General features: G+C 43.2%; 1 protein-coding gene across 1 annotated transcript; it reads right to left on the reverse strand.

Moving 5' to 3' along the window:
- Positions 1–3,649: 3,649 nt before the first annotated feature.
- Positions 3,650–4,931, reverse strand: LOC143774654 (olfactory receptor 5V1-like). The gene is made up of 2 exons (XM_077262405.1): positions 4,884–4,931; positions 3,650–4,567 (listed from the first exon to the last, which is right to left on the reverse strand). Exons 1-2 carry the CDS (start codon positions 4,929–4,931, stop codon positions 3,650–3,652), a joined length of 966 nt encoding a protein of 321 aa, XP_077118520.1.
- Between the last annotated feature and the right edge of the window lie 9,007 nt (positions 4,932–13,938).

A 13,938-nucleotide genomic window follows, 5' to 3' on the forward strand; every position in this document is an offset into this window, starting at 1 on the left:
TAATTCTATTAATAGTGTGTTTTCTAGTTGATTTTGATGTTTGGCAGCTGTCACACACTTCTCAGCATGCGTTTCAAAAACGCAAACGCGGGAAAAAACGCATGTAAATGCGGGAATTTAGCGAATTTTTTTTTTGGCGCAAAAACGCATGCGTCAAAAAAACGCTGCGTTTTGCCGCGTTTACATGCGTTTTTTCATCATATGCGTTTTTTTAAAACGCTGCAGATCAAAACGCAAGTGTGAAACCAGCCTTAGATGACGTCGTGGCTTGTGATTGGTCGCGTGGCGGTCACGTGACCGCTCACGCGACCAATCACAAGCCGCGACGTCATCTAAGGTCTTTCAAGCGCTCATTCTTAGGAATGGAAGCTGCCAGTTACATCGGTAAGGTCCAGGCTGCGTCGAAGAGGTGAGTATATCAATATTTTTACTTTTATTCTTTATTTTACACATTAATATCGATCCCGATACCGATTCCCGATATCACAAAAGTATCGGATCTCGGTATCGGAATTCTGATACCGCAAATATCGGCCGATACCCGATACTTGCGGTATCAGAATGCTCAACACTAATTACCTCCCATCAGGCGCCTCAAATGTTGTTCAATGCCGTCACACATGAAATCCGCCATTATAATCCCACATGGCATACAATTTAGACCGGACGCCGGCATTATTTTATTTGAATCCATTAGATATTATTGCCTCTCTTTTTTCCACATGTTCATATGAGATGTATCTAACTATCTGTACTAACTTGAAAATGATTTTGAGTAGTTTGGAACCAATTATTGATATATTTACCCTATGATCTTTTTGCTATATGACCTCTCCTTTTTACTTGCTTTTTATATAATTGTTAATTGTTTCAATAAAAAATTGTTTTATAATGACTTTTTGTCTGTGGGAGTATTTCTATAGTTTTCGTTGGTAATTCATACTCCCATTCACATAGATGATCCTTTATAGGTTTCTTAGGTAGTAAGGGGTTATTTAAGATCCCTAACCAAACTCATACTCCAAATGTATTATCATGTTTCTACTTACACTGTGCTTGAGCAAAACCCTGCCAATTAGTAGTGGGAATAAAAAGAACCTTCCTCCCAACTACCCAGCCCTCCACCTCCAAAACCAACTTCACCATTACAGAAGATCGACTCTCCACTCTACTCTCAAGATCGCATCTCACCACCTGTGAACTTGACCCAATCCCTTCCCACTTCATCCCAAACCTCGCCACAGTCTTCATCCCAACCCTAACCCATCTCTTCAACCTATCACTAACAACTGGTGTTTTCCCCACAAGCTTTAAACATGTCTCAATGACACCTATCCTCAAAAAGCCCTCTCTTGACCCATCCTCTGTATCTAGCTATGGCCCTATATCACTTCAACCCTATGCCTCAAAACTACTGGAACAACATGTCCATCTTGAACTGCCTCCCATCTATCTTCATGCTCCCTCTTCGACCGCTTACAATCAGGCTTCCGGTCACACCACTCCACTGAAACTGCCCTAACTAAGGTCACCAATGACCTATTAACCGCCAAGAGCAAGTGACACTACTCTATCCTCCTCCTCCTGGACCTGTCCTATGCCTTTGACACAGTGGACCATTCCCTATTACTACAGACCCTCTCATCCCTTGGCATCACAGACTTGGCCCTATCCTGGATCTTGTCATACCTAACTGACTGGACATTCAGCATCTCAAACTCACACACCACCTCCTCACCTCGCCCCGTATCTGTCGGAGTCCCGCAAGGTTCAGTTCTAGGGCCCCTGCTGTTCTCCATTTACACTTTTGGCCTGGGAGAGCTTATAGAATCTCATGGCTATCAGTATCATCTCTATGCTGATGATACACAGATCTACATCTCTGGACTAGATATCACCACCCTACTAACCAGAATCCCTCAATGTCTATCTGCTCTTTCATCCTTCTTCTCCACTAGATTTCTAAAACTTAACATAGACAAAACAGAATTCATAGTCTTTCCCCATCTCATGCGACCCACCCAACGAACCTATCCATTACAGTAAACAGCTGCCCACTCTCCCCAGTCCCACAAGCCCGCTATCTCGGGGTAATCCTTGACACTGATCTCTCCTTCAAACCATATATCCAAGCCCTTTCCAGTTCCTGCAGCCTTCAACTCAAAAATATTTCACGGATCCGTACATTCCTAAACCAAGAATCTGCAAAAACCCTAGTCCATGCCCTCATCATCTCCTGCCTCGACTACTGTACCGTCCTGCTCTTTGGCCTCCCCTCTAACACTCTCACACCACTCCAATCTATTCTAAACTCAGCTGCCCGACCAATCCACCTGTCCCCCTGCTATTCCCCGGACTCTCCCCTCTGTCAATTCCTTCACTGGCTCCCCATTACCCAGAGACTCCAGTACAAAAGCCTAACCATGACATACAAAGCCATCCACAACCTGTCTCCTCCATACATCTGTGACCTCGTCTCCCGGTACTTTCCTGCACACAACCTCCGATCCTCACAAGGTCTCCTTCTCTACTCCCCTCTTATCTCCTCTTCCCACAATTGCATACAAGATTTCTCTCGCACATCACCCCATACTCTGGAACTCTGTACCACAACAAATCAGACTCTCGCCTACCATCAAAACCTTCAAAAAGAACCTGAAGACCTACCTCTTCCGGCAAGCCTACAACCTGCAGTAACCACCGATCAACCAAACCGCTGCATGACCAGCTCTATCCTCACCTACTGTATCCTCACCCATCCCTTGTAGATTGTGATCCCTGGCGGGCAGGGTCCTCTCTCCTCCTGTACCAGTTGCGACTTGCATTGTTTAAGATTGTTGTACTTGTTTTTATTATGTATACCCGTCCTCACATGTAAAGTGTCATGGAATAAATGGCGCCATAATAATAATAATAATAATAATATCTCATGGATATCAAGGACTTCATAGCAGGAGCTTATCATTGAGAGGACTAGACAAGCAGTTTGATCCAGACTGCTGCACGGAGCCCAGTGAGCACAAATGGTCTAGAAACGGGTTTTTTCGTCCGTCCTCTGATGACAGATTCTCTTTAATTGCATGTACAACATAATGGTGACTGCCAGCACTCACTTTTTAGGGCGCTCGTTCCAGATCCAGGGAACCCTCCTGGGTGATTAATATATTCAAAAGTCAAAAGAACAGCGCTCCGTTTCTACCGTAAATCGGTCTTTATGCTTGATAAAGACCGATTTACGGTCGAAACGTTTTTGCTGTAACATGGCTGGAATAAAGATTTGTTCTATTGGATCATAACACCCGGTTGGAGCGCTGTTCTTTTGACTTTTGAATCTCTTTAATTGCATATCCATGCCTGGGACACAGCTTTCATGTAATTTGCAATTTTTACACCAACATATAGCAACAAGAATGTATATTGCATTTCCTAAAACTTCATAATGTTTGTCTGCTCAAAAAATTGCAAGTAAACTTTTTCTTATTTTGGTGATTTATGCAGGGGGGGCTGGCTCAAGGCTCAAAAGGAAAACAATTATTCATTTATTGGTATGGCATCTTAAGATTTTTAAGAACCGAACATTTGTATCAGTGGACCCAGAGATTTCAGCTTTGCATACAGTACTTGCAAATCCCTTCCTCAAACTTCTATACTAGACAAGATTTAGTTTATAAAGAGCTTCTTTAATGTTCTTGTTCCTAAGAGTATAAATAATGGGATTGAGCAGTGGGGTCAGGACAGTATAAATCAGAGATAAGATCTTGCTCAGGGTCAGGGATTGTCCTCCACTTGGAAACATATAAACAGTGATTAGTGTCCCATAGAGCATGGAAACCACAATGAGGTGGGAGCTACAGGTGGAGAAGGCTTTGTGTCTACCGGTGTTGGATGGGATCTTCAGAATGGTGATGACAATACACACATAGGATGTAACAATTACTATAAAAGGGAAAAATCCATTTACAACACCAATGATAAGAATCTGTATATGGATCAAGGATGTATCAGAGCACGAGAGCTGTAAAATGGGTTCTATGTCACAGTAGAAATGGTCAATAATATGTGGTCCACAGTAATACATAAAAAACAGAGGAATGACATCAATTAATGTTATAATAAAAACAGTGAACCAAATTATACTGACAGACAACACACAAAACATGTGATTCATGATGGCATTATACCGGAGGGGGCTACAAATGGCCAGATATCGGTCATAAGACATCAGTGACAGAAGAAGACATTCCGAAGTCTCTGACAAAACAAAGAAGGAAAGCTGGAGGATACATCCAAAGAGAGTCACCGAGCTTCCCCCATACAGTACAGTGAGAAGAAGGGTGGGCACAATGTCTGTGGTCAGCAGGATGTCACACAAGGAGAGCTGAGCAATGAAGAAGTACATGGGGGACTGGAGGGTTTTACTCAGCAGAAATAGAGCAATGATTAGACAATTCCCTGAAATGGTAGCACAGTAAATGAGGACCAAGAGTGAGAAGAATGGGATTTTGAAATTTTCAAGATTTAAGAACCCCAGAAGAATAACTGATGTAACATTATTTGTAGGTCTGATCTATTAAAAAAAAAAAAGTTAGCAATTGTGCATTACAGTTATCATGAAAATCTTCATGAATAATGCATAGAAAAAATATAAAAATAAACATAATTTAATTGCCGCCCAACCACCTCACCTGTCCGGGTGCACAGAAAAATACTCCAGTGATAGCAACAGTCAAATCAATAGCCAGCGCTCACATCTTCTTAACAGAATTGCTTTATTGATCCAGTAGTAAAAAAGGCACCAAAAGGGTTGGACACAACAAAACAATAATTAAAAAGGCAGAAAAGAAATATCCGCTGAACTCTCAGGCAACATTTTTCAGACCTACACTGTCCTCTGTCAGGCTTGACATAAGGACCATGTAAGTCTGAAACATGTTTCCTGAGAGTTCAGCGGATATTTATTTTCGTTTTTTTTAATTTTCATGCTGTTGAGTTTACCCAATTATTCTTGCCTTTTATACTATTAGGTCAATTATTGTAAGAAGATGTGAGCACTGGCTATTCTTTGGACTTTTGATAATTACATCAGACCCATTATTTTGTCTCAGATTTTACAATAAAGGCAAAACCTACCAAACTCCTTTTGGCTTTTATCAGGATTGTTACATTATTTTTTTAAGTTATTTACATATTTTATGTGAGCAAATAATGAAGTACATCAAAATGAGAATACGAAAAGGTCAATGTAAAAGAAAACAAGTAAAAGCTTCATCTTACTAAACAAGCAAAATAATAAGTTTAGCTTTTAACCAAATCTAAATAAGTATTCTCACGTGAGCTTCTTCTATCTCGTCCATTTGACATTACATTTCCTTAGTCTTATAATATTAGAATTAGGACGTGATAACATGAATGCATTATTAAACTGTAAGCTGATTCTGGCAGTATAACAGGCATTGTTATGTGTCCAGTAATCCCGTCATTTCCGAACAACATTTATAGAGTGTCTTGTACCTGCTTAGTCCAGAGGGATCTTCACAACTGATCCCTGAGCGTCTGCACAATACTTCTCTATTGAGACCTACTCCATATGGATTATTTTTTTATTTTTATGTCATATTTGATAACTTGCAAAATAATTTAAATATAATAAAAACAGAAAAGCAGAAATCAACATATTTTACTTAAATTAATTCTATTTTGAGTGAAGGTAAAAAATGTATATTAAAAAAATTACAGAATTTTATTTATAATCTTGAAGAAAAAAATTAGTCAAAATTCTAAAAATCAATCCCGACTTAAAAAAATCTATATTTATCACATACACAAAGTTTTATTTACTTATCATTTCCCTTAGAGAGAGTCATAAAAACTATCAATCCTTTCTTTAGAAATCCTCAGACCAACATTTTATTACACAGCCAAATTTTAGACCTTTTATATATATATATAAACCCTGGAGAATGATGTATCTATCATGTAAATCTAGAATAAAAACTACACATACTGAGAATTTGTATAATTTCACAATTTTTAAATTTTCGGGTAGACTTAAGTCCATCAAGTTCAACTTATAGCCTAACATGGATCATCACATCTCGCAGGAGAGCTATAGAGATGGGGAGAGAAATCCTAAAAATACTGAAAAAAATGAAAAAACTATGAATTGTTATGATGGCCAAACAATAAGAAGATTAGTGTGAGAGGAAGGTACAGAAAATAAAGGCACACACATTTTTTCAGGGGAATTTTGAGGATTTGGATGCTTTTAATTTATTGCAACTTAATTCTCTGCAAATCCAATTTTTTGGGAATATTGAGTGAATCTGGGGAATTTGAATTACAAAAGATTTGTTCTTCTCATTTCATTATTAATCATTACTTGCTTTTTACCATAGCCCAAGGGTGGGGAAACTCCGACCTGCAGGCCGCAAACATGCATACCTGGAATAACTTAAGAAGGCACAACCTTTTCTCTGGCCCCTGGACAGATTCCTGGCTATTGCAGTGCTTGAGTCAGTGGCTGTCTTTCACTGGCCCTGAATTTCTTCTTATCAGCATGCACATGCAAGTATTGAAGGATAATGTCTTGATGTTGGACAGTCCTGGTGAGCAATGGTCCAAGTATCTCCTGCGATGGCTCTACTTCTATCCCTTTGTCTCCTATGATGTCTTCTCCTGTCTCACTTTATCTTGTAATGTCTCTGTGTTACTATATTGGTGTAGCAATGCTCGAATCCATTTGCTAATGGAGCATGAGTAGGAACAACAAACAGTAATAGAAGCTCTTAGAAATAGCAAAGAAGTTGTGGGAAACAATCCAGTGACAAGTAAGAACAGCCTGGGTAAGGCAGTTCAGGAGCTGTAGACTGGAGCTAGAGATACAGATAGTCACAATGCTCAAGCAATGACTGAGAGATCCATGAGGCTTTAAGTAGGCCCAAACAGGAAACAAGATAAATTCCACAGGTTCAGAACCTGCCATCTTAGTAATGGGCAATTGTAGAACACAACAACAGCCTTCAGTGGTAAGGAGTGGAATTGCAGTAAAATTATTAAGGTGCAAAATAACAGCCACTAGTGATCAAACTGTAGAAGGACAACAGGAATCCTGACATTACTCCTCCCTTACAAAAGCAGCCTCTGGACAATGATTGACTTGGTTTATGGTGGTATATTTTGGGAAACTCTTTAAACAGTCGAGGAGCATTTGTATTTTGTACAGGTTCCCAGGAGTTATCGACAGGGCTATATCCTTGCCCCTTTATTAAGTACTGGAACTTGATTCTGAATATTCAGGAGTCCACGACCAATTCAGTTATGTAATGTTCTTGTTAGTGTTGAGCATTCCGATACCGCAAGTATCGGGTATCGGCCGATACTTGCGGTATCGGAATTCCGATACCGAGATCCGATACTTTTGTGGTATCGGGAATCGGTATTGGATCCATATTACTGTGTAAAATAAAGAATTAAAATAAAAAATATTGATATACTCACCTCTCCGGAGGCCCCTTGACATCACCGCTGGTAACTGGCAGCCTTCGCGTTTATGGCCTTCCATGACGTCACGGCTTCTGATTGCTCGCATGCCGCTCATGTGACCGCCACGCGACCAATCACAAGCCATTACGTCATTCTCATGTCCTAAATTCTGAATTCTAGGAATTTAGGACCTGAGAATGACATCACGGCTTGTGATTGGTCACGTGCCGCTCATGTGACCGCCACGCGACCAATCACAAGCCATGACGTCATTCTCAGGTCCTAAATTCCGAATTCTAGGAATTTAGGACCTGAGAATGACATCACGGCTTGTGATTAGTGTTGAGCATTCTGATACCGCAAGTATCGGGTATCGTCCGATACTTAGCGGTATCGGAATTCCGATACCGAGATCCGATACTTGCCGCGTATCGGATACCGGAATCGGAAGTTCCCAGGATTCAAACTGCATGAATTTGCACGAATTCAGCCAATGAGAATAATTCCAAGTGTGGGAACATGCTGTTTAGCATGGAGGGCATGAAACTACTGGCAAGGCTGTGATTGGCTGCTGAAATGATGTCATGCTGCAGTTTAAAAGTCGCTGGCGCCATTTTGCGCTCACTCTGCTGTGAATTCAGTTAGTGACAGGACGCTGTTTGCTGACTGAGGGCCAGTTTAGAGATAGCGATTTGCTTCATTGTTCTTTTCCAAGGCTAATTTAGCAACCGCTGTGTTCACCTACTAATCACCTTGCTTTTGCCTTGCAGCGCTGTTTTCACAGCGATCTGCAAGGTCTGTGTGTGTGTGTGTGTGAGTGCAGCCCACTCTCTAGTCTGTGTGCAGCCATAGGCCATACCATAGCTGGTTGTATTCAGTTCAGGGAGGGTGGTTCACTGCCTCATACTGTTCTATTTTTTTTTTCAAGTAGTGTAGGCTGCTGCTCATTTTTTCTAATAATTCCTATTAGTGACTTTCCACCCGTATCCAGCTAACTTGTGGAAAAACACTACATAGGATAACGTAGAGGAGGGTTTTTGGGCCTTGCAGCACCGTTTACGGCTGTCTGCACGGTCTCCGTGTGACTGCAGCTTGCCCTGTAGTCTGTGAGCAGCCATAGCCTGGTTGTATCCAGCTCAGGGTTCTTCACTGCGTCATACCGTAAAATCAATTTTCCTTTTGTTTTAAGTAGTGCATGCTGCTGCACATTTTTTCAAAAAATTCCTATTAGTGTCTTTCCACCCGTATCCAGCTAACTTGTGGAAAAACACTACATAGGATAATGTAGAGGAGGGTTTTTGGGCCTTGCAGCGCCGTTTACGGCTGTCTGCACGGTCTCCATGTGACTGCAGCTCTCTCTGTTGTCAGTTCAGCCCCCAAAAAATAAATAAATAATAAAGTTCACCAAACACACCACTTTACATTTGTGTAGGCCACATTAGCTCATATTAAAGTCTAGTCCACACTTTAGAAAATTAGTGTTTCTTAAAACCTGTTAGGAGCTGTTCAGGAATAAGCACACAAAGCCGTTAGTACTTTTCTGCTTATCTTTATCAGTCAACCAAGATGAAGAAGGCAGGGAGTAAGGCACGTGGGCGTGGGCGCGGAGCAGGGAGAGGACATGGGGATTCTGTGCCTGCTGCGGGCATCGGTGACTCATCAGCACCCAGTTTCACCAGGGAACAGTCCTTCATGCGCAGCTTTGTCGTAGAGCGCCATACACCGCTGCTGCGTGAAGAACAAATTGAAGCCGTTGTCGGATGGATGGCAGCTAACGCATCGACTTCAATTAGTGCCACATCCTCTCAGACACAGAGCACTGGAGAGCAGCCATCTGTCTCTTCACCACCTGCCAAATTGCCCAGGCAGACAGAGAGCCCAGGACAGGAGCCGTCTCTACTTCTGTTCTCTGAATCTCTTGGCTTGGAAACAGGGGGCCAGCCAAGCAGCATTGGAGAAATGGAAGAAGAGGCAGGGTGCAGTGATGCCCAACCGCTTTTTCTCTCTTCCTCTGAAGAGGCGGGTGGGCCAGTGCCTTCGGTCACCACATCGCAGGCCACATCCGCTGATGACACTCAGGTGCCACTTTCTGGTGTGTGCTCTGCTGCTGAGACTACCCAGGAGGAGCAGTTGGTGGCAGAGGGTAGTGTAGATGATGAGGTCCTTGACCCATCTTGGCATGAGGGACAGGAAGGTGGTGGGAGCAGCTCTGAGGAAGAGATTCCCCGAACGGGCCAAAGAGGGAGAGGGAGGGGGAAGACTGCGGATTCTGCAGCCTCCACTTTGGCACCTGTTAGGAGCATGTCTCTTCCAAAAGTCAAAAAAGGCGCTCCCAAGACTTGCAGTGCCTGGTCCTTTTTTGACACAGTTGCAGATGACATTTGCTATGTCAAATGCAAGGTGTGTCATCACAAAGTCAAAAGAGGTCGAAATGTCGGCAACCTCAATACCTCCAACATGTGGAAACATGTGCGCACCAGGCACGCGGCAGAGTTAGAAAAACACACTGAAGAGCTAGGCCAAACAACAGCGGCAGCTACCACCACTTCAGCTCGTGTTGCCTCTTCCTCCAGCTCACACGCAGCTGGTTCGGCTTCCTCACAGGATCGCCGTGGAAGAACCTCTGGCCCTGTTGTCCAGAGACCCACTGTAATTCCACCCGCAGCTCCACGTTCCCAGTCATCCACACACTCCCAGCCCAGTCAACAGCCATCGGTAGTACAGGCATGGGAGAAAAGGCGGCCTTTCTCGTCAAACCACCCACGAGCACAGGCTCTGACTGCAGGCATTGCCAAACTTCTGTCACTAGATATGCTGTCATTCAGGCTGGTGGTGTTGTGAACTCTGTTTTCGGGCTCCCTCTTGTGGTCACAGTTGGTATTGTGTGACTTTTGTTTTTGGGCTCCCCCTGGTGGCTTTGTTTGTTATCCTGCAGGTCTGTGGCTGGATCAGCTGCCTCGTTATTCACTAGGGAGGTTCCTATTTAGCTCTGCTTCACTTCCACTTTTTGCCGGCTGTCGATTTATTCAGTGCTATTCTGATTACTCCTGATTATCTTCGTTTTCAGTCTCTTCAGGAGAAGCTAAGTTCTGTTTGATTATTTTTTGCTCATCTGTCTGCAATATGATTTCTGTGTATGATGAGTTTAGTCCAGCTTGCTCATATGTGATTTCTTGCTGCTGGTAAGCTCTGGGGTACGGAGTTGCTTCCCCTGCACCGTTAGTTGGTGCGGGGGCTCGAGCAATCTCTGCGTGGATATTTTGAATAGGGTTTTTTATTGACCGCACAGTTCCCTTCCTATTTTCTGCTATCTAGTGTTAGCGGGCCTCATTTGCTAAATCTATTTCATCTCTGCGTTTGTGCTTTCCCCTTAACTCACCGTTAATATTTGTGGGGGGCTATTCTATATCTTTGGGGTCATTTCACTGAGGCAAGTGAGGACTTTCTTTCCCTCTAGGAATAGTCAGTTTCTCAGGCCGTGAAGAGACGTCTAGGATTTTCAGGTAACGTTCCACGGCTACCTATAGTTGTGTTCGGATAGGATCAGGTTGCGGTCAATCTAGTTACCACTTCCCCAGAGCTAGTCATCTGTTTAGTTACTTAGCTAGTCAGACTTGCGATCCTTGCCTCTAGGATCATAACAGTACAGCCGGCCAGTAAAGTGTTAATTGCATGACAGAAGCAGGAGAAGAGAAGCCTTGAGAAATTTTTTTTTTTTTTTTTTTATGCTGCCGTGTGTCTAGCTGCTGTGTGTCTAGCTCCTCTCCTCCTCTTAATCTTGGTGTGGCTCTGAGTTCAGCTGCTGATATGGATATCCAGAGTTTGGCCTCCAGTGTAGATCATCTTGCTGCAAGGGTACAAAGTATTCAGGATTTTGTTGTTCACAGTCCTATGTCAGAGCCTAGAATACCTATTCCGGAGTTGTTTTCTGGAGATAGATCTAGGTTCCTGAATTTTAAGAACAATTGCAAATTGTTTCTTTCTTTGAAACCTCGTTCCTCTGGTGACTCCGTTCAGCAAGTTAAAGTTATTATTTCTTTCTTGCGTGGCGACCCTCAAGATTGGGCCTTCCCATTGGTGCCAGGGGATCCTGCATTGCTCAGTGTGGTTGCGTTTTTTCTGGCCCTTGGATTGCTCTATGAGGAACCTAATCTTGAGAACCAAGCTGAAAAGACGTTGTTGGCCCTCTCTCAGGGGCAAGATGAAGCAGAGGTGTACTGCCAGAAATTTCGGAAATGGTCGGTGCTTACTCAATGGAATGAGTGTGCCCTGGCTGCAAATTTCAGAAAAGGTCTTTCTGAAGCCATTAAGAATGTCATGGTGGGGTTCCCTACGCCTGCAGGTCTGAATGAGTCAATGACTCTGGCCATTCAGATTGATCGGCGTTTGCGGGAGCGAAAACCTGCGCACCATTTGGCGGTGTCTTCTGAACAGACACCTGAGTCTATGCAAGGTGATAGAATTCTGACCAGAAGTGAACGGCAAAATTATAGACGGCAAAATGGGTTGTGCTTTTACTGTGGTGACTCAGCTCATGTTATCTCAGCATGCTCTAAGCGCACAAAAAAGATTGATAAATCTGTCACCATCGGTACTTTACAGCCTAAGTTCATTTTGTCTGTTACCCTGATTTGTTCCCTGTCATCTTACCCGGTTATGGCTTTTGTAGATTCAGGTGCTGCCCTGAGTCTGATGGATTTGTCATTTGCCAGGCGCTGTGGTTTTGTTTTGGAGCCTTTAAAATTCCCTATTCCACTAAGGGGAATTGATGCTACACCATTGGCTACGAATAAACCTCAGTACTGGACACAAGTGACCATGTGCATGACTCCTGTTCATCAGGAGGTGATTCGCTTTCTTGTACTGCATAATCTGCATGATGTTGTCGTGTTGGGTCTGCCATGGTTGCAGACTCATAATCCAGTCCTGGATTGGAAAGCAATGTCTGTGTCAAGTTGGGGTTGTCAGGGAATTCATGGCGACGCTCCTGTGGTGTCAATTGCTTCATCCACTCCTTTTGAAGTCCCTGCGTTTTTGTCGGACTACCAGGATGTATTTGATGAGCCCAAACTCAGTTCTCTACCTCCTCATAGGGATTGTGATTGTGCTATAAATTTGATTCCTGGTGGTAAGTTTCCTAAGGGACGACTTTTCAATTTGTCAGTGCCGGAGCATGCTGCTATGCGGAGTTATATAAAGGAGTCTTTGGAGAAAGGACTTATTCGCCCCTCCTCCTCCCCTCTTGGTGCGGGGTTCTTTTTTGTGGTTAAGAAGGATGGTTCCCTGAGACCTTGTATTAATTATTGCCTTCTAAATAAAATCACGGTCAAATTTCAGTATCCTTTGCCATTGTTATCTGATCTGTTTGCTCGCATTAGGGGGTCTAGTTGGTTCACCAAGATAGATCTTCGTGGTGCGTATAACCTTGTGCGTATTAAGCAGGGTGATGAATGAAAAACTGCATTTAATACGCCCGAAGGCCATTTTGAGTACTTGGTGATGCCTTTTGGACTTTCTAACGCTCCTTCTGTCTTTCAGTCCTTTATGCACGACATCTTCCGCGAATATCTGGATAAATTTATGATTGTGTATCTAGATGATATTCTGTTTTTTTCTGATGATTGGGAGTCCCATGTTAAGCAGGTCAGGATGGTGTTTCAGGTCCTGCGTGCCAATGCTTTATTTGTGAAGGGCTCAAAATGTCTTTTTGGAGTCCAGAAGGTTTCTTTTTTGGGTTTCATTTATTTCTCCTTCTACTATTGAGATGGACCCAGTCAAGGTTCAGGCTATTCATGACTGGACTCAGCCTACATCTGTTAAGAGTCTTCAGAAGTTCTTGGGTTTTGCTAATTTTTACCGTCGCTTCATCGCTAATTTTTCTGGTGTTGTTAAGCCTTTGACGGATTTGACCAAGAAGGGTTCTGATGTTACTAATTGGTCTCCTGCGGCTGTGGAGGCCTTTCGGGAGCTGAAGCGCCGGTTTTCTTCGGCTCCGGTCTTATGTCAGCCAGACGTCTCTCTTCCTTTCCAGGTCGAAGTTGATGCTTCTGAGATTGGAGCGGGGACTGTTTTGTCGCAGAGAAGCTCTGATGGCTCTGTGATGAAGCCATGTGCTTTCTTTTCAAGAAAGTTTTCGCCTGCCGAGCGGAATTATGATGTCGGTAATCGGGAGTTGTTGGCTATGAAGTGGGCATTTGAGGAGTGGCGACATTGGCTCGAGGGAGCTAAGCATCGTGTGGTGGTCTTGACTGATCACAAGAATCTGATTTATCTCGAGTCAGCCAAGCGGCTGAATCCTAGACAGGCTCGTTGGTCGTTGTTTTTCTCTCGTTTTGATTTTGTGGTCTCGTACCTGCCTGGTTCGAAGAATGTGAAGGCTGATGCTCTTTCTAGGAGTTTTGTGCCTGACTCTCCTGGAGATTCAGAGCCAGCTGGTATCCTCAGAGAAGGGGTGAT

Source organism: Ranitomeya variabilis, chromosome 5, assembly GCF_051348905.1.
Source record: "Ranitomeya variabilis isolate aRanVar5 chromosome 5, aRanVar5.hap1, whole genome shotgun sequence".
In the NCBI taxonomy this organism is placed as follows: Eukaryota; Metazoa; Chordata; class Amphibia; order Anura; family Dendrobatidae; genus Ranitomeya; species Ranitomeya variabilis.